The sequence below is a fragment of the Chinchilla lanigera genome, unplaced genomic scaffold (assembly GCF_000276665.1).
Source record: "Chinchilla lanigera isolate Chin_1 unplaced genomic scaffold, ChiLan1.0 scaffold00166, whole genome shotgun sequence".
Taxonomy (NCBI): domain Eukaryota; kingdom Metazoa; phylum Chordata; class Mammalia; order Rodentia; family Chinchillidae; genus Chinchilla; species Chinchilla lanigera.
This window is the reverse complement of record NW_004955567.1, coordinates 1,755,624-1,778,526: the sequence shown is the minus strand read 5'-3', so window position 1 is coordinate 1,778,526 and position 22,903 is coordinate 1,755,624. Positions and strand designations below refer to the sequence as shown.

Here is a 22,903-nt window from a genome sequence, read left to right as displayed (position 1 = left end):
AGAAGAGATCAAGGAGAAAGAGGAATATGGGAAAAAAGCAGCTGCCCTGGTGGCTGCCCTGTGTGTGTGTGTGTGTGTGTGTGTGTGTGTGTGTGTGTGTGTGTGTAATCCAGGTTCCTAAGGCTCAAAGGCAGTTCATTACCTGAGATAGCTGTGGAAAGCCAGGACATTTCCATAGGTTCACCACCAAAGGAGCAAGAAGCCACTAAGCCCTGTCAAATCTACAGTGGGGATCACTGGATATCAGGTTGCCCCCAGTGTTGAAGACCTCTGGGATCAAACTCATCCTTTCACTTGGTCTAGCAACTGGGGCATTCAACAGGCTCCCTTGAGTCAAGATGTTATCTCTCTCCAGAGAGCCTTCAGTGACACTGTGCAGAGGATCTCTCTCTTAAATGCTGAGGTAAAATGAATGCAACATGCAGTGATCCAAAATAGGGTGGCCTGAGATATTTTAATTGCAACTCACAGCAGAATGTGCATTATTATTAAAACAGAGTGTTGTGTATATAATCCAGACAGCTTGGACGAGGTGTCAGTGGTCCTTGAGGACCTTCAACAACAGGTCTGGGTCATGTCTGACCCTAGGCCCCTGGGGTATCTTGGTCTGGACTTGGATTTCTGTTTTCTCTTGATGGAGACAATTATTAACTATTGTGATTACTATTCTTTATTTCCATATTTTGGACTCCATTTTTAACTGTATGTTTTAATTTACAGCTTCCAGTCTGAAAAACTTAAATAAACTCTAGATGATCATGCAGATGGGACTACTTGACATCTATCTAGGCCCTTAGATGTCTTCATTAACAACTATGAAAATACATTTTTGAGGTCCACTGTGTCTTAATAGTCAAGAGGAATATAGCTTTTGTCAATTATATCACTATAATCAGTATACAAGGCAGCAATTTACAAAATTATTTAGGTACTTTTATAGCCTATTAAGACCATAATCCCCATTGATTGCATTATACTAGAACACTTACATTTGCAAAAATAAAGCAGATTGCATATAATAATAGTTTATGTAACAGGAATTACAAAACAAACGTTGAACAGGTATCTAAGTAAATATGAACTTTCTAAGCCTTCATGTTTCTAAACATTTAAAGCGAACAAGACAATAGAGAACACAAAATTATTTTGGCAAATGTAAAGCTTTTCAAATTTTTATGTAAATTTTACCAGAATGGATCATTATCTTAAGCCTTATTGTTTGAATGAAAGATTCTAACATTATCCTTGCATACTGCATTTTAAATTTTTTCTAAAATGTTTTCCTTAGTACAAAATGTTTGTAATTAGAAATGTTTTACTCAAAAGGCATATTGTTAAGATATATGATCAATTTGCAACAGCAACATGACTTTTAGATCATTATAAATTGCGCCACCTCCACATTTTTTTTATTAGTAGTTTCAAAACTCATGTTATTATATCTGTGTCCCAATATATGTTATATGCAAGCCCTGAACAGCTAGATTAGAACGTATGACACACTTGTGGAAGGCAAAGCCCTTGTGGAGGCCAAATCTTTGATTCTGAACCTTACAAGGCTTTTCTGTAAAAGCAAAGTGTTTTTAAAAAGAGGCACATTTTAAGCAATTTAAGCAAAGTCTAGATAGTGAACTAATAGCAATTTATTACAGAAGGCAAACAAGCCTTTAGCATCTCTTAAAACTATTAGCATTATGCTATGTAAACAAACCCCATACATTGGATTCTTTCAATCTATTCTTTTGTCTTAGGATCAGGTTCCTGATCTTTACTTTCTCAATAAATCTATTTATGGACTTTCAATACTCCTGAGGGATTTGGTGGTATGATGGACCTTTTTAAGGGAAGGATCCTAACTTTAACTGAAGGAATGCTGGTTTCCATTGCCTTCCGTAACTTTGGCAGGGCTCTGGAAGTTGCAGTCTTCCTCAAAGTACAATTTTCAGTTATAATTTCCTTGGTTTCTGTCTACCTATCTCTCATTTCTTCTCTCTTACTCATCCCCCTCCAAGATTTTGATCCCTTTTACTGAAGGGGTTGCGGATAGCCTGATGCTCCATCTTCTATGGAGTCGGATGCTCCATCTCACTATGTAAAAGAGAGCGGGGCATTCATCCTGCCTAGTCAGGAGCCAAATGTCTCATCCTGACTGATCTAAAGGAGACATAAGCATAACAGATTTCACTGTTTATAAAACTATCACTTTTTGATCATCTAAAAGAGAAGGCAAGGGCATGTGAGACATTATCGCACAATAGCAATGGATCATGCAACATGTAGGGATTCCACTGAATACCATGATATAGCCAGAGAAATTAGCACTTTTCTTCAGCAGCTAGTTCCAGAGGACCAGTACACCAGCCAGTTATTTGAGCTTATGGAAGAGTCTGACATCGAACTGATCTATGAACATAGATCTTGTAACACAAAAGACACCTTTGCAGAGCTGTTATCAATGTACACATTTTGTTTTGATAAGGGCACAGGTTCCACCTTGTGCTGTTGTTAGAATATCTAGGGCCAGTTTGTAGAATTGCTTTTCTCATCATTCTCCTCCTCTACATCCCTCCCAGCATTTCCTGACCTCCGCCCCAGCCCCCTACTTGTTCAGTTGTTGTGAACTTGCCCTCTGCCCAAGGTCAGCCTCACATCTCTCATCCCTGGCCCCTTTTTGCTTTTGGCAGGAAATGTCCACTGGAGGGTGCACAAGCTCCTTCCTGAGAGCATGAGACTCCCGTCATCCCTGAGACAAAGCATCTGCTGTCTCTGCCCAAACCCAGTCTTCAGACAGTGTCCTAGTTACTTTTCTCATTGCTGAGACAAAATACCCAACACCCAAGTTAAAGGAGGAAAGGTTTATTTGGCTCACAGTTTGTAGAAGTTTCAGTCCATCATCGGCTGGCTCCAAGGTTGAGTGACTTAGTAGAGGGACAACTGTTCATGGCTGCAGAAGACAGCAAAAGCAAACAAGCAAGCAAGTAAGCAGGGACAAGACTTTTTCTACCCCTTATATTGTATGCTGGCTACCCGCCCTAGGGCAGGTGTAGCACTCACACCATTAATCTTAGCCAGAACTATGCCAAACTAGTCAGTGCAATGACTTAAAATTACACACTCTTAATCTCAGCATCACGTACTCTGGATTCAGCCACCTGTGAAAAAACCCCATGACTGTAGGCATGAGGCTATAGGGGGGACATCTAGACACAAACCATGACACATAGCCTTCAAATTCCTCAGGCGGAAACCTCTGGGGCAGGCACTATGGACCCAAGGAAGAACCTTACAAGGAATAAAGAAAATTTTAAGCATTGACATCTTCAGTTTATTTGAAGCAATCCAGTTTCAAAAACTTTAAGTTATGGCAGTCACAGAAAAAACAGGGACTAGTCAGAAACAATAAAAAAATGGTCAGGAGTACTACACTTTTAAAATTTGTTTTTAACGCTGTCATGGCTTTATTCAACACAGAGTTGCACAAAACTATTAACTTCAAAGTTTTAAGGGGAGGTTCTTTAGGAATTGAACACATTATATACATACTGCCATACAAAGAGCATTAAAATAGGGCCCAAAACGTCTACAAAATATAACATTCACCCTTACTTCTTTGCATGAAAATACCACCCACAAAGCTATAGTTTATAAGTCTTTAACAGTTATCTGGAGGCTCTAAGTGTTGTTGTCAAACCAAAGAACTCTAATTATGATTGCACAATGAAATGATTGATAAGACAGTCAATATATAGATTTAATTTTAAAAATAAGTATTTTGTACTTATTGATGGCATAGTATGCAATGAGAATGCTGAGGGATTCCAATTGTTCAATTAGGAGAAATATTCTAGTCTTCTGGAGATTCCAGGCCCTCACTAAATTGATCCTCAGTGTTTTCAGCCGTTTGCAACTTCTCTAGTTTCTCCACAAATAACTTCATAATTTTTACTCTAAAACTCCAAGTCCCATTTCTCTTATGTCTGGCGTTTGCGTGCAGATATCTCTCTAAGTGACGTTTCCTCCTTTTCTTCATAGCGCAGTGCTTTTAAAATGTGTTTCATTTTCTCACCATCATGTTTCAGATGTGGTCAACAGTGTTGTTAGTAGTGTCAGTGTCTTCAGTTTCTCTTTGTGTGTTATATACCAAAGAACGTACTCTGTCAGATTTTCACTTTTAGGATTTTTATTGATTGGACTTTATTTTATACCTCTTTGCAGCACAGATGACACTGTGACCAGTGTCCTCGTGTCTGTCCTGGTGCACATGAACGTGTTTTCCTCCAGGGTGTATACTGAGGGGTCAGTGACAGGGTCTCTTCCTTTTTAGTACAGGATTCCCACCAACTCCCCATGGGAAATGTGTGTGTCTCAGGGCACCATTTTGGATTTAACTGTTAGATGTTGGAATCTGATTTTTGATTACCACCTGTTGGCTGGGCATAATGATTACATTCATTGTGGGCATCTGTACAGGTACCTTATGCATATTAATTCTTTTTTGTCCCCCACCCATCAGATGTCTACCTGCTCCTTCCACGTCTGGGCCCCTTCCCATTTTCAAGCGCTCTATTTCTATTATCTTACATTCCTTTCCCCCATGCCCTTAGCCTCCCCTCCTTCCTGGAATCTGATTTCTGCCATTTGTTGTGTTACTGAGACCAGATTTTGTGTAGGAACCTAAGAAATCAACTCAACATCATGCACTGAGGAATAGGGTGACTTCAAAGAAAGTGGGTCCATTACAGGAAAGTGCAGCAGAGAGTGATGTGCTCAGTACAGATGTGCTCAGGGCTGGTGGAGGACGGGGCCATCCAAGAAAAGCCATTCAATGGAGAGAGAGTTCTTTGCACAGACCGCTACAGACTCCCCTGCACCCAACCTTGTCACCTCCCCCAGGCCTCCCAGTGGATGGGGCCCCAACTTGAATCCAGGACTTTCTCCTGGAACCGCCTTGGCATGTAGGGTTTCTGTCCAAGGCCCAGCCACTGCGGGCACTTGTGGGAGACCCAGGCTGTGCTCTCTGGAGAAAGGAAGCTCCCTGCCCCCGTCCTACCCTGACCTCTCCTTCACCCTATTCACTGAGATGCGCAGAGCTGGCTACATTTAAACAGATGTTCCCTTAATTTGCTAAAAGAATGTTCCTGAGTCTGGCTGAGGCACCAGTTAACTGCAAAGCAGCAACATGTGTGTGAGGACAGCCTCTGTGTTAATGGCTGGAATGGAGGCTCCAGCAAGAGCCTGTGAGATTCCAGGGTAAGGCATGAGATAACATCTCAGCTGAGGCCTTGGGACTCAGAAAGAATTATGCCTTCCTGATAGTGAAGGTGCCAGCCTTGCATACATCAGACTGTCCCTGTATTGCTATTTTGAGGCCTCATGCCTGGTTCAGAATTTCTCTGTTTCTCCTTATGGCCAGGCCTGTAAAGTTTTTTCCCTAGCACTCTGCCAGGACCCCCACCTACTTCCCTGACTGATACCAATGCAAGCCATGAGCTTTTCAGCAGAAGGCCTTTTATTCCACAGAGAACCTTGGGTCATCCCAGAGTTCCTCAATGGCAGAATTTTCTCTCTTTCTCTTTGTTTTGCATCCACGTTCCGTATTGCTGGGTGGAATACACTGATAACCTACACGGGGGTTTCGGTAAGCTCTGGTTGCTAGTTCTTCTGTTCATCTCCCGGCTGCATCTTGAGTCCTTCTCAGACTGTGCTGAGCCTGGAAGAGCAGAATCCCCAGGGCCACCAGGACCAGGCCAGCCAGGCCCATGCGGATGAGATTCTCCACTGCGCAGTCCTGAGGCTGTGGGGCTGTGGACAGGGACAAATAAGTCAGAGAGGTCAGGAAAGACCAGAATCTCCTCTGGATCCCTGCATGTCCGCCTGCTCTCCTGGACATGACTTGACCCCCTTCGTCCAGCCCCATAACTGAGAATTCTCCTTCCTCATCTGTCTTGGGCTCTGAATCGTTCTGGGATGGGGTAATGGTCTCAACTTCTCCTGAGAACCAAGGAAGATGAATGGGACATGTGAAGCTTTGATCACATGTGAGCCTTTTTCCTGGCCCCACATCCTTGTGTCTTAATATCATGACAACATGATGCAGACCCTGAGTGAGCCCTTGCATGCTACAGCAGTGTTGCCTTTGGTTCTTTAGATTCTCCAGCCTCACTTGCTGCATGAGTGCAGCACTTGCTTCTGAGATCCTTTGCACCAAAGTTTGGTTGAGTGCAAAAAGCCTACGATTCATGACAGAAGTGATCTCCAATTCATAAATAGTCAGGCCTGTGAGCTCTGTGTTCAGTGTGGGACACAGGATACTGTGAGTGAACTTCCCTGGACAGGAGTTTCCTGATCCATCAGCTGAGGACCCAGGGTCCAGGGGCAAAGGCCGGTCCTCAGGCACCAGAGCATCAGGAGTACAAGGGGTGAAGTCGGGGGAGGCCCCCTTCACCACACAGGCAGGTCTTCTGCTGCTTTATCCTCCTTGTAACTTCTGTTAACACATCACCATGCCACTGGAAACACCTACAGTGAGATGTGCGTGCACACACACACACAGATACACATGTGTACAAGTATATGCGTGTTCTGCATGGCAGTAGCATCAGTGCTTCATGGAAACTTTTCAGAAGGAAAATCTACGTTGAATGACCAGTAATAGACAAGGAAAATGTATAGCTGGAACAGCATTGAAAATATGGATGAACAGCTGTAGATAACAAATAAATATATGAAAAATTATCCATTTGTGCATATTTAGATTATGGTGCATATATGTATGACCACTTACATACAAATTTGAAGCAAGAACATGGGTGTTCAATTGAGATTTTAAGAAATAGAATTTCTATTTTAGCGTACTTGACACAAATTTTATCAATAATCAGAACAAATTGGTTGAAAGTTTTTGGACCTGGGACAATAAAATATTAGTATGGAATAAAAGGATTATACCTAAATTAATATCTTTTCTGTTTACACTGTTATTGTTCAGAACAAATAAATCAAATAATTTACTCATAAATAATAAAATCAGTTAACCAATATTAAAAATGCCTAAAAATTTTAATAATTATTTAACTAGAACTTTGAAATATTTGCAAAGATCATTAATAAAACTCAATTTAAACATCTTAGATAAGATGTGATATTTACAAGGTAGTCTGTACAATTGATATATGAATATGATATAGTCCCATAAAAACCAATGCAATTCTTTATATTTAAAGTATAAATCCATAGGTCTGTAAATATATTTCCACAGAAAAGTAACGCTGCACATTTCCAAAAAGAGAGCAACAGCACATGAGTGTAAACAGAAAATGTGCAATGAATCAAACAGGACTGCACAGCACACCTTCTGCGTGGGGACTCTCAGTGACCCAGGGAGCAGTGCGTGGTCTCCCAGCATACTCTTCTGCCTCCACTGCGACAGCCACTTTGCTTCTCAGTGGACAGGAAATGCCCTCATCTACCACAACTGAGCAGCATTCTGCAGACTCCTCACCACAGCTGCCCCTGCTGAGAACTGGGGTGGAGGTGGTCAGAGGTTGGGGTTATTATAGCACATGCTGCACAGATGAAATTTTCTGAGAAGAACCTTGATTCTCTGTTTCAGGAATGACTGACAGTGGGGAGGGGGAGGCCCAGGAGACAGGAAGTGAGCCGGCAAGGGACGGCCCAATGGTGCACACCGTCACTGCTCCAGGACCATTGGGCAAGAGCAGGATTTCACATGTGTGAGCAAAACTTATCCACAGGTCTAGGAAGAAGGGATCCTTAGCCGCATATCTGAGTCGAGGAAATGGGTGCTTCAGGAGTTTAGTGACCAGAACTTGCAGGGCCACGTGTTGAGCCCCAGGGTCTGACCAGATTTTCCTTTCAGGACTGTGCCACCACCCCTCACTAGGGCTCTGCTGGCTCCACTGGAGCTGGACCTGAGCAGGGCCTGGAGACACAGAGTGGACAAGAGCAGGTATGCACTTCTCCTACCTGTGAGCATGATGTCCAAGACGTCTCTGTGTGAGAGCACAAAAAGAGGCTGTGGGTGTCTGGTGTGGAACAGCTGTAGGTCCACTTGTGCACCGTGGTCACAGGGTCTCACTGAGCGTGTTGGAAAGCCTTGCTGACATTTCAGGACTGAGGGGCTCCTCTGTTTGGGTAGATTGAATACCATGACATTGAGAAAATATGGGACATAGCTCCTCAGAGCGCTGAGGCTTTGCAAGGATGACCAAGAGGGCTTATTATGAGCACCTAGGAGAGAAGGAGGTGAGAACATTAGAGAGAAAGGTGTGGGCCTCAGCTCCCCTCACATCCCTGAGGGACTCTCCCTCCTTCATATTCTTCGAAGGTTTATCTTCCAAACCGGAGTCCTTTCATGCCCAGGGCTACCGGATACTAGGTCAGTGTCAACACCTCCCGAGAGTGGGCAGCATGGTTCTCCCTAGAGTAACAATTTTGTTTAGAATATTAAAGTCCGAGTCATCTTCATTAAAGTATACTATATCATTATTAATACATGCATGAGAGTGTAGGGTAAAATCTACCAGGTTCACAGCAAGTAAGAAATTAACAGATGAGTGGATAAAAAACGTGCTATATATACACGGTGGAGTTCTATAAGGAAGGACAGGCAGGAGTCATTTATGGATAATTCAATGTTAAGTGAAATACACCAGACTCATTCGCTTAAATATTGCATGGTTTTCCTCATATGAGGAATCCAAAATATAAATAAAAAACAAAACAAAAGATAGGTAAATAGGAAGTAGGGGGCCAGATCTTTTTCAAACGGGAAGGACAAAAAGGTGTAGGGAGAGTGGAGGGAGAGTAAATGAAAAATGGAATTGAGCTGTGTTCTGTCCACGGAGCACCTCCTCAGAAAGGAATGCAATCATTATGTAACGTAAACACGTACAAATAAAAAGTAAAAACGGAAGAAATCAAATGGAAAAAAACAATTCCCATTCACACGGATGTACTATGTGGTCTGGGAGGTCACTGCTTGCTGACCGGTCCCCCTGGGACTTCGCAGCATGAAGCCTTCCACGGTGCTCATTGGCGAGGTGCAGAACGAGAGAGGCAGCTTCCGGTCTGTGCTGCGCGCACTGGGTGGACGTGGGCTTCCTCCTCGCAGAGGCCATTCCAGCTCAACCCGGAAGGCCCAGACTCTGAGCATCACAGGCTCCTTCAGAAGGCTAAGGAAGGCCAGGTAGATGTCTAGGTAATGTCTGCAGAACAGGGAGCCCTGGGGTTGCATGGGACCTCCTTCAGTGCTGCCACTGGAGTCCCCCATGCTGTCTGCCTCAGCCCAACCCCATTCAACTTGAAAGCACTTTGTGTGTGGTGAGCACAGCACCCTGGGGTGGGGAGGACTCACCACTGTGCATGGAGCATCTGCCTGTCAGATCCTGGAGGGAAACCACACCACAGACAGCCCTGCCCCACGGGGACCGTGCCCTCTAAGACTGTGCCTGGTCTTGGTGTCGGTCTTGGAAGCTCAGCCCGGGCTTGAACGGCTTATGAACTCAGGCTCCCCAGGGCTCCCTCCTCCAGCCTGGGCTCTGGAGATGCCGAGTCTCTGGGATGGGATTTTCCACCCTGATCCTCTGCAGCCCTCCCTTCTAGAACCTTCCAAGATGCAGAAAGAGAAGAATTTGGGGCCTATCACTTGTTCTGTGGGGCAAGACTAGAAGCCGTCCAAACCTGGCAAGTGAAAATGGTGTGGTTGCCATGGCCGAATGTCACACTCTGCCAATCGCTGTGGTGCCAACCGCACAGGAAGCAAGCAGCTTCTTCTCATCCTAAGGCAGAGGGCAATGTGCTGTTGAAACCTTGTAGGCCCCACTGGGCACCATTGCTGAGCAACTGCATGAGTCTACACTAGAATTTAATGCTGCTACGTCCCAACTCTATAAATATCTTCTAATACATCTCACTGCCATTTGTGACATCTGTGTGTGATTCACTTCGTACTGTTCAGTGGTCTACTGCCACATGAACATATTGATCAGTACTGAAATGCTGATTGTGTGTAAATAAAATGACTGCTCTGTGTTCATTTCACCTTCTTCAGAAGCTTCAATTTAGTAGACGATAGGTTTTCTGGACCTTCTGGATTCATTGTGTCCTGGTTCATGTTTTCTTCCAGAAATTGTGTCATCACCTTATGTTTGGCTTGTTCTCTGGTCCTCTCTTTAATATATTTCTGGAGTATGAACCAAGCATTTGTTCTATTTCCCACTATAACTTGAAGTTTTTCAATTTTTTTTTATTAATACATGTTAGCAGTACATAACGATTCCATTATCATGGGGACTGGCACATGTACCGACATAGTTAATTCCTTTATCATTCTTCTTCCCCTGCCCTCCCTTCCCTTCCCACCATCTCTTGATCCCCTTGACAATGAGAAAGTTTTATCTCCCTACTTCCTATTATCTATCTTCTATTTCACAATTTATGTGTATGTTGGATTTCTCACTGAAGAGAAATACACAGCACCCTCAGCCTGGGGTGAGGAGAATCAGCGCCTGGGTGTGCTGTGTATGGGACGCAGACAGAGTCCTGGAGGGGCGTCCACACGGAGAGGACCCAGCCATGCAGACACCTGGGGTTGAGTTTTAGCTGAGGCAGCTCAGCTTGGGCCCCGACAGTGAAGGCAGCCAGCTCCTCAAGGGATCCCTGCTCCACTCTGGGTTCTGGAGGTGCCATATCTTCAGGATGGAAATTTTCTCCATAACTCTGCTGCCTTCTCGGCCAGGACTTACCAGGATGCAGTGGGGAGGAGGGGTTGGCTGTATATTGCTTTTTCCGTAGGACAGGATGCGGGAGCTAAGCAAAGTGTGGAAATGCATAGGACGTGGTGTCCGTGTCTCAGTTCACAAGCTTCCAAAGTCCGTGCTCGCTGACCACACAGCAAGCAGCCAGCTTTTCTGTACCTTAACGCTGAGGGCGGGTGCTGTGGGAAACTTTCAGACGAGGCCTAGAGTTCAACACACTCTTAAGGAAGGCCTACGAAACCCATTGCTGTACAATCTCGCTTGGCCGCACTGCAAATTTTATGCAAAGGTAGTTAACTATATCTCACAGACATCTTCATTTTAAAGCAATTCAATTTAAAGTATACAACATTCCCCTGCAGTTTTATAGTACTGAATGTTTACAGCACATATTATTTATATTGCTTTTTTAGTTAGTGCATATATATTATATAATGCATAATGTATATATGTAAATAATTATGTTTTATAATATATATCTTGATAATTTTGATCTCTTTGCTCTCCTGCCTTCTCTTCTCCCTCCTTTTTTCACCTGATTCCCTACTTTTCCTCTAAAAAGTCTGCCTTCATTGTACTGTTTACTTATGGTTTTGGTTTCTCATATAAGTCAGACACTTTCTGTGCCTCACTTATTTCACTTAACATTATTCCCTCACGATCCATCCTTTTTCCTGCAAATACCTGAGGTTCATTGGTCTGCACTGCTGAATAAAATCTACGGTATGGCAAAGGCACATCACCAATAATTACCCTCAGAATGCTTCCTTTCACTTTGAACACTCTTATCTCATGGTTCTCACCATGTTTGGAAGCATTTCTACAAGTTCCCTTGAAGCTTCGCTGCTGTGGCTGCCTCCATATCCTACATCAAATCTCAACATTTCTCTTTCATGGTCTTCTGACTTTGAAGAAGAACCGGAAGTTGCACCGGGCCAGACTGGTGAGCAGGGTGGATGAGGACCCAGCATCATGTGTTTATGTGACAGAAACTGCTGATTTGGACCATGAGCACTGACAAAAGCATACAGTAAATGTTTAAATGCACAAGAATTATTACAGTAAAAACACATTGCCATCACTCAAAGCACTCCTCACTTGGGACATAGCGATTGCATCTTTCTTGGCCATCTGTCTTTTATTTTTGGTCACTCCTGTGAATTTTATTTATATAAACCATCTTGTACTTAAAACAGTGGTCCCAGCCACATTCTACCTCTATGTCAGTTTTGAGGGATTGTGTTTGTTTGAGACAAACACTGACAGATATGAAGGGAGAGGCAGAGGGCAGTACAGTAATCATAGGCGTCTTAGTCACCTTCTCACTGTGGGACTCCGCCCACGACACCAGCAAGTTCCACGAGGAGAGGCCTGCTGCGCTCACATTTCAGACGTTCAGTCCATGTCTGGCAGCTCACACAACATCCTTCACAGTAGGGGCTGGGGATTTAGCTCAATGGTACAGCGCCTGCCTGGCAAGCACAAGGTAGTCAGTTTGATTCCCGGTACCTCAGAAAACCCCCGCCAAAATAAATAAATAAATAAAATTCACAACAACCACGAAAAATAAAAAGGAAACAGGAAATCTCAAAAATCCATACAAATGAAATGCAATTTTAAACAACCATTTGCTTTAAAGAAGAAATCGCAAGGGAAATTAAGAATACCCAAAGAGAAAAATCAAAACAAAAAACTGTACGCAAGGAGTACAATGGTAGACAGTATGTATTTGCAACATCTTTTAAAATCCAGTGAGCCCCTGTGTGTCTTTGGGTTGGCAAGTTTTCAGAATCAGTCTCATTAAGTTTCCAGGCTGGCCTCACTCCAGACGGCTGTTTAGATGTGATTATAGGCATGTCCCACTGCAGACCACTCTTTTTTTACTTCTCCCTTGCGCATCTTCGGGAGACTTTTACATTGTGGTTCTTGTTTTGTGGAGGAAATTTTATATCAAAGTAGCATGAAAATAAAACAATCAACTTAAAGGTACCTAAAAAACTAAATATTTTACTTCTATCATCTACCTTGTGATATGACGCATAATTTATACGTATTTTGTGTGTCTATTAACACATTTTTGTAGTTATGGTTAAAGATGCTGTTATTCCTTAACCTTCTATATTGCTATTGGCATATTTCTGTGATACATAATAATCACGTCTGTTGTGGGGAAGTGGTGTATGTGCATACAGAATCTTGATCATTTCACTCCCTGCCCTACTCCCTCTCTTTAACTCCTTTTCTCAGATGCCCTTCCCTTCTCCAGAGTCTAAGTCCCTGTTTCCTACCACCTCTTTTTATTTTCCTCTTTAAATAATTTCTGTTTTTAGTTTCTCATGTAAGAAAGATCTATCTATCTATCTATCTATCTATCTATCTATCTATCTATCTACCTATCTACCTATCTATCTATCTTAAGCACAGTAATTCAAGAAAGACTGGTTAAAGAAAATAAAAGATTGAGTAAAGACAAATCAGCCAATCAGACTCAATGCAGTCACATCTTGGAGAGCACCTTTTCAGCCAGTGGTGGTTAACATATACTATGAAGGTCACACAAGATTGCAGTGCAGAAAAAAGTCTTTTTTCATGCCTGTTGATATCATAGCTGTTGTAAGGTCATAGTGTAATACATCATTTGTTTGTTTGTGGGTGTGGCGGAGAAAACAAACCTACTGTGCCTGCTACCAGTCACAAAAAATATTATAAGAAATTTATACCATATGTTCATATCTTATTTGCCTTGAAGTCAATGTCATAACTACTGCTTTCTTTTCTATTGCTCACAGTGGCATAACTGTTGCTTTTTAATTTGTTTTTTCTTCATGTCAGCATCTGATTTGTCATTAACATCACTGTGGTTTACATTCTCCTCTCCCAGTAGTGCTGGAAATTACAACCTCAGAAAAAGGCCAGATGCTATGTAAACCCACAAATGAAGGAGGAAGAGATGCCCAGAAGATGCATGTATCTGGGTACTGGTTATTTGTTTTTTTTTTTTTTTTTGGTTTTTCTCCGGTACCGGGAACCGAACTCACGACCTTGCGCTTGCCATGCAGGCGCTTTGCCTCTGAGCTAAATCCCCAGCCCCTGGGTGCTGGTTATTAAAGTGATACACTTGTCATTCTTGTAACGTCTTTTTTTTTACCAACTGCAATTTCCTTTTTTAAAAAGTTAACTGTTGTGGGAGGTTAATTTGAGGGTCATCTTGTAAGGTATCACAAAGATGTTTTAATTAATAAGTAGCAATTCCTAATTTAGGGAAGATCTAACTAATATCTCCAAATCATTTTGGAAATCATTTAAAGTTGACAATTGAACTTGTCTTTTAATTTTTTGAGATCTCATTGCTCACTCAGTGAGAAGGGTACCTAATTAATAATAAGCACTAGAGGTTTGTACTTTGTCAGGAGCTGTACAAAGACCATAGGACTTTAAATCCCTCTTAACCAATGCAAACAAATCATACAGTACAGATCTGGATTCCACTGACATCTGAACACCAGTCTTATAATGAATGATGTGTGCCCATGAATACTGTTGTCTGACAGTCTTTAAAGCTTGACTCACAAGATGCTGACACAAGGAGGGGCTTTTCTTCATTCCCTGAGGCAAGACTATCAATTGATACATGCTCTTAAGTTTTTTAAATTTGAGGCTTGTCATCAGGAGATTTAATGGGATTGTAAAAAAGCAATCTTTAAGGTCAATAATAATCAATGGCCATTCTTATGGAATGCTGCAGGAGATGGGAGACCAGGCTGTAATGCTCTCGTCAGCTGCAAACAAGCATTTACAGTTCTTAAATTTTGTGAAATGATCTATTTTCCAGATTTCTTTAGGATAACAAACATAGGACTGTTCCAAGGATGGAGAGACAGTTATAAATGTCCAAACTGAATTTGTTCCTGTATCAGATCATATAGATGGGCTAGCTTCTCTTTGTTGAGGGGACATTGGTTCACTCAGACAGGGGCATCTGTTTGCCACTGAAGTGTGAGAACCATTCTGATAGGAGAAGCACCAGTGACCCATACTAAAAAGGGGGTCGATAACCTATTCTCATGCAGTCCAACTTAGGAGCAACTGCCAAGGGCTTGGGATTGCCTTGTAGATTTTTTTCCCAAGACTAAGCCTGATTGACGGCCCATTTTAGTCATTATTTGTCCTGCCAGAGGAGCAGGGTCATTAGGTAACACAATTTTCTGTTCTTTTAACAGATCCTTCCTCCACAGGTTTACTGTTGTGGGCACTATTTAAAATGGGAAAGTTCTAACCTGTTTTTCTGGCTGTAGATAAGATAAAGGAGTTGCACTTTGTAACACTTGCTGAGGTGACCCAAGCCCCATCAATGAGGTTGTAGCCATTCTAACAGGCCAAGAAGAGGGTCATTGTTCTTTAGCTATCATCAGCAACGATGTTGATTAACCCCTGAATGTATTTTCCTTCTATCTTAATAGTACACAAAGGTCTTTCTTCTGTTAATTCCTGAGTGAAATATATTTCCCTCCTACAAGTACTCTTGAAGTTTCCATTTTTTACTATTGTTTCCTAAAGCATATTAAAGAGGGTTTTCTTACTGAGAGTAATATTAGTTGAACAACATAATCACCTGGTCTGAAAACCCAGTATTCATAGAATTTGAATTCTTTTATAATCAGGATGAATTACTACGTTAGTCCTATGCCTTATAAATTTAAAGCATATTTGCCCATAATTAGGCCAATAGTGTTCTCAGGCATTGGCCCCCAAATTTTGGTAAGTATCCTCAGATGCTCATCTCCCTTGTGGAGGGTTACTCTTTGGGCCCCAGGAAGATCTAACTCTGTGCTGCCTGGAGTCCCACAAGTGAGGGAAGCAACGTCTCTCCAGGATCTAGATCTGCCTGAAGGTTTGCATGGCATAAACATGGAACAGGCTCTGATTTATGGTGGGGGCCACCCCTGTGATTTGGGGAGCCCAGGGCTTGGCTTGGCTCCAGTTTCCCCAAAGAAGGGTGCTACCCTTATGATACTTAGAATGTCAGTATCTTGCCGGTGGTTCCTTTGTCACACTGGGGACTCAGACCAGGAGCTGGCTCTGCGTTCTCCCTGGGAGGATTACTGCATCCCTCACTGGCAGCTGTGGATGAGTTTCCCCATCAGACGGGAGCAGTGCATTGTTGATGGAGGTGTCTCATCTTTTCACAATTAAAACATATAACCTCAATACCTTTTATCCCTTTTGTAAGGCTTAACATGGCTTATGATAACATTGAGCTCTTGTAGGATTCAATGCTTATATCCTGACAGGCTTTTAAAATAATTTCCTAAATTTCTCATTGGCCCTGACTGGTCCCAAGGCCTGTGTACAGTTTTATTTGGCATTTTCAAAAGCAAGCTGAAGAAGGCATTGTACACACTGGGCTCCCCTGGGAGGGCCCCATCCTGGACGAAGGAGGTGCAGCTGTCCTCTAAGTGTCCAGTTGCCAAGCTGGGCGTAAGTCATGTCCTGGGGACCCTCATGGGCAGCAGCCTGCAGGTGAGATGGGGAGAGGGGAGGATCATACATGACACAAGGGAAGTCTGGGTCCAGGGGAGCGCAGGACCCACCTGAGCGTCCTCGGACTGTCCTCTCCTATATGTCCATCCTTGGTGTCCAGAGGCTGCCCAACAGGGCTAAAGGAGGGGAGACCCCTCCCCCCTGGGTGCTGAGTGCTTCACCTGGGCTCCCTGGGGGTCCTCATCAGGTAGGCTCTGCAGCAGGGAGACAGAGACAGAGGCACAGACGGGGTCTCCTTGGTTCCATGCTGGCCTCCTCCAGCCACTTTACCACATGGTGGCCAGAGGGATCCTTTAGAAATTAAACCAGACTCTGTCCCTTCCTCATGGACCTTCAGGGACTTCCTAAGGCCTCGGAGGTCTGACCGCTTCCTTCCTGCAGTGCTGCCCTTGCGTCCTGACACTCAGACCCTGCTCCCCGGGCTGCAGCCACATGGCCCACCTTCCTGAAGGAGCCCATCCCTGCCTCAGGACCTTTGCACTTGCCCTGTGCTCTGCCTGCAGGGCTGGTGCATTAGAGGTCTGTGTGGCCCTCTCCAGGCAGGCTTCTGCTCAGCGGTCACCTTACCAGAGTCCCACCTGTGATTCTCACTGGCCCTCCTGCCCCTCCACCCCTTTCTGTGCTTCATTTTCTTTCCCAGCTCTGTGCTCTCTGACACTGGCCTCCCACCTCGAGGTGACTAAGGGTGGGAGGGGGCTGCGCTCACTGCTGTATCTGCAGCCCCCATGGAGCCGGGTCAGGAGGGAGCCGCCCGATAACACTGGAAGAATGGGGGAGGGGCTCAGGGGTGTGGGGTGCTCATTCACTCAGGGTCCTTCTGAGACCCAGGGCAGGGAACAGGTAGACAGAGGCTGATGTTTAGGAAGGGGACAGAGGGAGGGGACCCGAGGTCACAGGAAACCAGCAGAGGGTGGGGTCACAGCAGGCGGAGGCCGGGGCTTCCAGAAGGGAGGCGCAGCTGTGAGGTCCCTGGGAGCTGAGTGGTGGAGGACAGAGCAGCGCCCTGGACTGAACTGGGGGACAGGAAGTCCCTGTGCCCTGGATGGGGGGGTCTCACCTGAGCGTCCAGCTCCACCCTGTCCTCAGGCTCTGCGTCCTTCACGTTGGCATCTGCAGGGAGAGAAGAGGGGTCACCTCCTGGCCAATGTCCTGGGGTCTCTCAGCCCCGCAGGCCCTGCCCCGTCCAGCTGGGGACACAGAGCCAGGCAGCTGTGTGATGTTGAGGTTCAGTCTGACTCCGCCCTGAAACCCAGGCTCCCCCTGTGCCTATGGTGCTGAGATCTCAGGGCATCTCTCACCCTGCACAGCTCTTCCTCTCACAGAAGTTCTCTTCCTGGATGGCAGCTGCAGGGCTGGAGCTGGGGAAATAAGGGGGTGTCAGGAGGGGAGTCTGGGTCCTCAGGCAGAAATGACCTCTTCTGCAGGTCTTTTTTCTGGCACACTGGTGCCGTGGCCCCTGCAGGACATGGGAAGTTGGCCTCTCTCTGGGCTGGGAGATGGACAGAGCTTCAACCAGGAGGTCAGAACCACCCGATGCGCAGGCCACGCAGGACAGGAGGAAGACTCTAACCACAGGGACCAGGGAGCCGATGCGGCCTGAGGTGGAGAAGCTCAGACCCCACCGGAGACCCCTACACGACGGGCCATGTGTTCTGGGCTAGAGTCTCTGCTCTGGGTTCTGCACAGGAGATTGAGTGCAGACTGGTCCCCTGGGACAGGTTTCCCTGGGGACCACGGCACCCACCACTTTCTGAGGCCCAGGTCCCACCCTCCCTGCTCACCTGCCCTCCTGCTTCTTCCCTGGCGCCAGCATAAGAAGAAGAGGAGGAGGAGGAGCAGCAGCAGGGAGGAGGCCACAGAGGCCCCAATCACAACCTTAGAGTTCCCTTGCAGGCCTGGGCCGGGAGTGCTGCCTTACAGAGAAAAATTGCCACTTCATTGAGCACCTGGGGCGCCCAGCCCAAGTGCAGTCCTTGCAGTACCCCCTCACCCCCTCACAGTCCCGCACGTGGGATCACCACCCCCTCATGCAGGTCACCGAGAGACAGGGGAGCTGCCACCTCAGAAACCAGTAAGAAGCCCAGTGGGGATGAACTTGGGGAGCTGGACTTCCGGCCCTGCTCTCCCCGGCAGAGCTGAGCCTGCTGATCTGGAGGGAAGGAGCCTGGACACCCTGCCCTGGCCCTGCACCCGCCCCCCCCCGTCACCGTCCCTGCACAGAGGGACAGGACCCCTGCAGTGTGGGGTGCTGGAGGCTTCCCTGGGAGGCCGCCTCTCCAGGGCTCACAGCAAGGTCAGCACAAGAGGAACTTGAAGGTCGGGGCCAGGCCTCCCCTTTACCCCTGGAGAAACTGAGGCCCACACAGGAGGGGCTGGTCTGAGTCAGCGTCTCCAGAGGAGCAGCCCCACAGCCAGCCCCGCCCCGGACCCTCCCAGCAGCGCCCACACTCACCACCCCGGGGTCTGGACTCTGGCGTGAGGGGCTGATCCTCAGGGCTTCCTAGGAGGGATGGAGAGGTGAGGGGCTGGGCTCCCTGCTCCCCACTTCAGCTGCTGCTCCTCTTGCAGGTTGGACCCCAGTCTCTCCCTCAGCTTTGAAACCAGCCCATGCAGCCTGGGTAGAGGGGAGGGCAGCCTGGGTTCCAAGCCTCTGAGGATCTAGGAGTCTGTCACACTTCTTTGTCCCCGGACACTAGCAGAACCGGGACTGGAACCAGGACTGAGATGGGCTGAGAGTCTCCAGGCAGCCTGGACACAGCATACTTGGGACAGAGCTGGAGACTTCCCTGTTGTGGAGCTGGGTGCTGAGGGTGGGGGTGGAGCTCACCCTGGGGAGGAGGACTCAAAGGAGCTAGGGAGCCGGGCTGCCCCTGGAATGGACCTCTGCCCTCCCCTCTACCTGTCTGCTTCCTCTGACTCTGCCCCTCCCACCCGCCTCTGTCTCTCTGTCTCTCTCCCTCCCTGACACCCACCCTCACCCTGGCCATCACCTCCTGGGCTCCCCCAGCAGGGCCTGTACATAGTCTGAGTCCCTGACTGAGCCCTGGGCTCCTCACATGTGATCAGGATGTCCAGGGGGTCACTGGGGGCCGACCACTGGGAGGAGAGGCTGTGTGCACTGTAGCATCTGTAGCAGCCCGCGTGGGAGGGGCTCCCAGGGCCCAGGGGGAAGTCGGCCTGAGAGAGCCCAGCTTGAGGCTGTCGGTCAGAGCTCTGGGGGAGGTCACCTGTCCCCTCCTTGGACAGAGCAAATCTGTCATAGTTGAGGTCAGAACGACACTTGAGTGTCAGGTTGTGTCCAGGGGCCAGGACAGGGCTCTGCTGGGTCATTTGGGAGGGCTTCCTGGACAGCCCTGAATGGAGGAGGAGCCGTGTTGAGGAACTGCTTCCTGGCACACCACTGCCCTCCTGTCCTGCCCTGAGGGTCTCCCTGTCTGTCATATTGAGGTTCCTAGTTCTGTATATGTCTTGACCCAACCTCCTCCTGGGATCCTCTGTAGTAATCTTAGTTACTCGGGGACTCAAACAAGTTTGGGACAAAGAAAGGACTTTCTCACCTGAGACCAGGAGCTCCAGGACGTCACTGGGCTCTGACCATATCAGGGGTTTCCTCCTGTCATAGCCGTAGCACCTGAACGTCCACCTCTGCCTGGGGGTCACAGGGCCCACACGGAACAGGGCCTGCATCTGCCCACTGGGGCCTCTCCGTGAGTCCAGCATCCAGGAGAGCTTGTCTCCTCCTTCCTTAGTCAGAACGAACCTGTCAAATCCCTTCTGTGAGCGACACTGGAGGGTGACGTTCCCTCCTGAGGTCACCTCAGGGCTGGGCAGGGCTGCGAGGCTGGGTTTGCTATAGACTCCTAGGAGAGAAGGAGGCAGCGTGTGAAATGGACTCCCACCTCCCACATTGTCCCCAGGGCTGGGCTGTGAGAGGGGGACTCCCCTGAGAGCAGAGCCCTTCCAGGGAACAGAGCCTGGGGCTGGGCCCCGAGTGTCCCCTCACCTGTCACCACCAGCTCCTGGGTATCACTGTGCTGTGACCAGCCAGCAGAGGTGTGATAGTAACAGCGATAGCGCCCTGCATCATCTTCTGTCATGGATGGGATGGAGAACCTGGCCTTGTTCCGGGGCTCGGGTGAGGTCTGTGTGACTGAGAATGCCGGGCTGCCCTCTCTGTACAGATGGTATCGCTGGGCCTCCAGGGTCCCCTCACACCACAGGGTCACAGGACTCCCCTCTGGTACCACAGAGCCTGGCTGAGCCCGGAGCTGGGGTTTTGGTTGGATCCCTGCAAGGAGGCAGGTGAAAAGGGGTGGTGTGTTCTGACTGTGCACAGTGAGTCCTGCATGGAGCCGACTTTAAGGCTGATCAGGGATGAGCAGAAGACACTTGAGAGCTGCCTGCAGACACAGCTTCCCCCTGGACCCTCTGATCTCTACCTCCCCTGTCTCCTCCGGGTTCCCATGTCTCTGGTCTCACTGAGCTCCACACCCTGTCACTGAGTTCAGCATCCCTGGGCCCCTCACGCAGCTCGCCACCAGGTGCTTCCAAGGTCTCTGCACAAGGTCCTTATTCATTAAAGAAAAACTCTGGGGCTTGCTCACCTAAGAGCAGGAGCTCCAGGGGGTCACTGGGCTCCGACCACACTTGGGGTTGGCTCTGGTAACAGCCGTAGCATCTGAACGTCCATTCGTTGTTGGGGGTCACGGGACCCACATGTAACAGAGCCTGGGCCTGCCCACTGGGGTCTCGCTCTGAGGCCAGGCTCCAGGAGAGCTTGTCTGTTCCTTTCTTAGTCAGAATAAACCTGTCAAATTGTTGCCTTGAGCTACACTTGAGGGTGACGCTCCCTCCTGAATCCACCACGGGGCTGGGCAGGGCTGAGAGGCTGGGTTTGCTGTAGACTCCTAGGAGAGAAGCAGGCAGGGTATGAAAAGGACTCATACCTACCCCAGGGCTGGGCTGTGAGAGGGGGACACGGCTGAGAGCAGACCCCTTCCTGAGGGCAGAGCCTGGGTCTTGGACCCTCACCTTTCACCACCAGCTCCAGGGGCTCGCTGGGCTGTGACCAGCCAGAAGGGGTTCGGTAGAAGCAGCGATGGTGCCCCGCATGGCGCTCTGCCATGGATGGGATGGAGAACACGGCCCTGCTCTTCGGTTTCAGTGATGTTTGTCTTGTCCAGGGTGCTATGCTCCCCTCTTGGTACAGAACATATTCCTGGGCCTCCAGGGTCCCCTCACAGCAGAGGGTCACAGGTTCTCCCCGCGGTATCACAGATCCCGGCTCAGCCCAGAGCTCGGGTTTGGGCAGGGTCCCTGCAGGGAAACCACAGCTGGGTCCCAGGACCTTCCTCCTCCCCTCAGATCCCAGCTCTCAGCCCCAGGACATAGTCCAGGCCACCCAGCACCAGCCCACTCCTGCTGTGCTCCATCCCCTCTGCCCAGGGGTGGCCCCTTGTGCCCAGGAGGAGGAGGAGGGGCCCCAGAGAAATGGAGACACACTCACCTGCCTGTACTTGGGTCCTGGGTCTCAGACTCAGCCCTGGAAGAGAGTTCCCCGTTAGAGCCTTACCCTAGAGCCTGAGCAGGTCCTCTGCTTCCCGCAGCCTCCTCAGTCCTGGGTCTCTTGGTGGACCAGGCCCTGGCTGTGGGGTTCCAGTCTAGGGGTTCCCATCCCCATGTTCAGTTCTCACCAATACAGAGCAGGGCCGTGAGTGTGGCCGTCATGGCGTCTCCTACCTCCAGGTGAGACTGTGGACGGATGAGACCACAGTGCCTGACACACAGAGTTTCACAGCTGGGGACTGGTGTCTGCCCTTCACAGGGTGGGCAGGCCAGGAGCCCACAGGAAGCGGAGCTGACATCCGCAGACACTCGGGCAGTTTTTTCCCAGTGCTGAAGCTGGCTGGGCTCCAGGCTGAGGTGGAGCTCCCCTTTCTTCTGAGTGTTCCTGACTGATCCTCACCGCACTGATGCCAGGACACAGCAGCCAATACACACAGAGCCTTCCTCAGCTGGTCCCTTTCAGTGCATGGTTACCCTGGGCTGGTCCTTCCACTCACAGCCTTCCCTTGGATCTCCTGCCTCCCTCAGCCCGTCCATCTGCACGGCAGTCGTCTGGGGCAGTGGTCTCCCAGCCCTGGAGATGCTCCGGGGAAGATGCAGGTTCCTGCTGCAGACAGATGAGAGCAGAGAGGCACTGAGCTTGGAGGGAGAAACTTCCATGAAGGTCAGGGGTAGGGAGGGGAGACGCCCACAGCCCTGCCCAGCGCTCAGGGCATTAGGGAAACTCTGGGCAATTAGGAAGCAGTGAGGCAGGGATTCTCCTGGAAGAAGTCAGTTGTATTAACACAATAGAAAATCAACTCTTGCAACGGTGAACTTGCTTTGTTTGTGCTTTTCTAGTTCCTTGGCATCCCTTGCTAAATTGTTTATTTGAAATCTTTCATATTATTAACAAATTTAAAACAGAAATTTCTTACTATAAACTTTCTTCTTACTACTTCTTTTGCTTTATTGTACATGTTTTTCTTTTATTTTAACTTAGTTGCCGTGGACGGAACTCAGGTACCCAGGCAGCCTAG

The 22,903-nt window shown here is 47.8% G+C and overlaps 1 protein-coding gene across 1 annotated transcript; it reads right to left on the bottom strand.

Annotated features, from left to right (window-relative positions):
* Nucleotides 1-5,642: 5,642 nt before the first annotated feature.
* On the bottom strand, nt 5,643-22,177 carry LOC106147493 (leukocyte immunoglobulin-like receptor subfamily A member 5). Its single transcript, XM_013509314.1, has 8 exons — nt 22,013-22,177; nt 21,826-21,861; nt 21,351-21,635; nt 20,924-21,226; nt 20,323-20,607; nt 19,877-20,179; nt 5,952-5,991; nt 5,643-5,813 (listed from the first exon to the last, which is right to left on the bottom strand). Exons 1-8 carry the CDS (start codon nt 22,044-22,046, stop codon nt 5,666-5,668), a joined length of 1,434 nt encoding a protein of 477 aa, XP_013364768.1. The 5' UTR covers nt 22,047-22,177; the 3' UTR covers nt 5,643-5,665.
* Nucleotides 22,178-22,903: the final 726 nt, after the last annotated feature.

Bases quoted from the DNA above. Each gene is read 5' to 3' on its own strand.
- LOC106147493 (XM_013509314.1), bottom strand. From the start codon at position 22,046: ATGACGGCCACACTCACGGCCCTGCTCTGTATTG. The intron at 21,636-21,825 runs GTGAGTGTGTCT...GTTTCCCTGCAG, and splicing joins CAGGACCCAAGTACAGGCAG to GGACCCTGCCCAAACCCGAG. The intron at 21,227-21,350 runs GTGAGGGTCCAA...CTTCTCTCCTAG, and splicing joins CCTGGAGCTGGTGGTGAAAG to GAGTCTACAGCAAACCCAGC.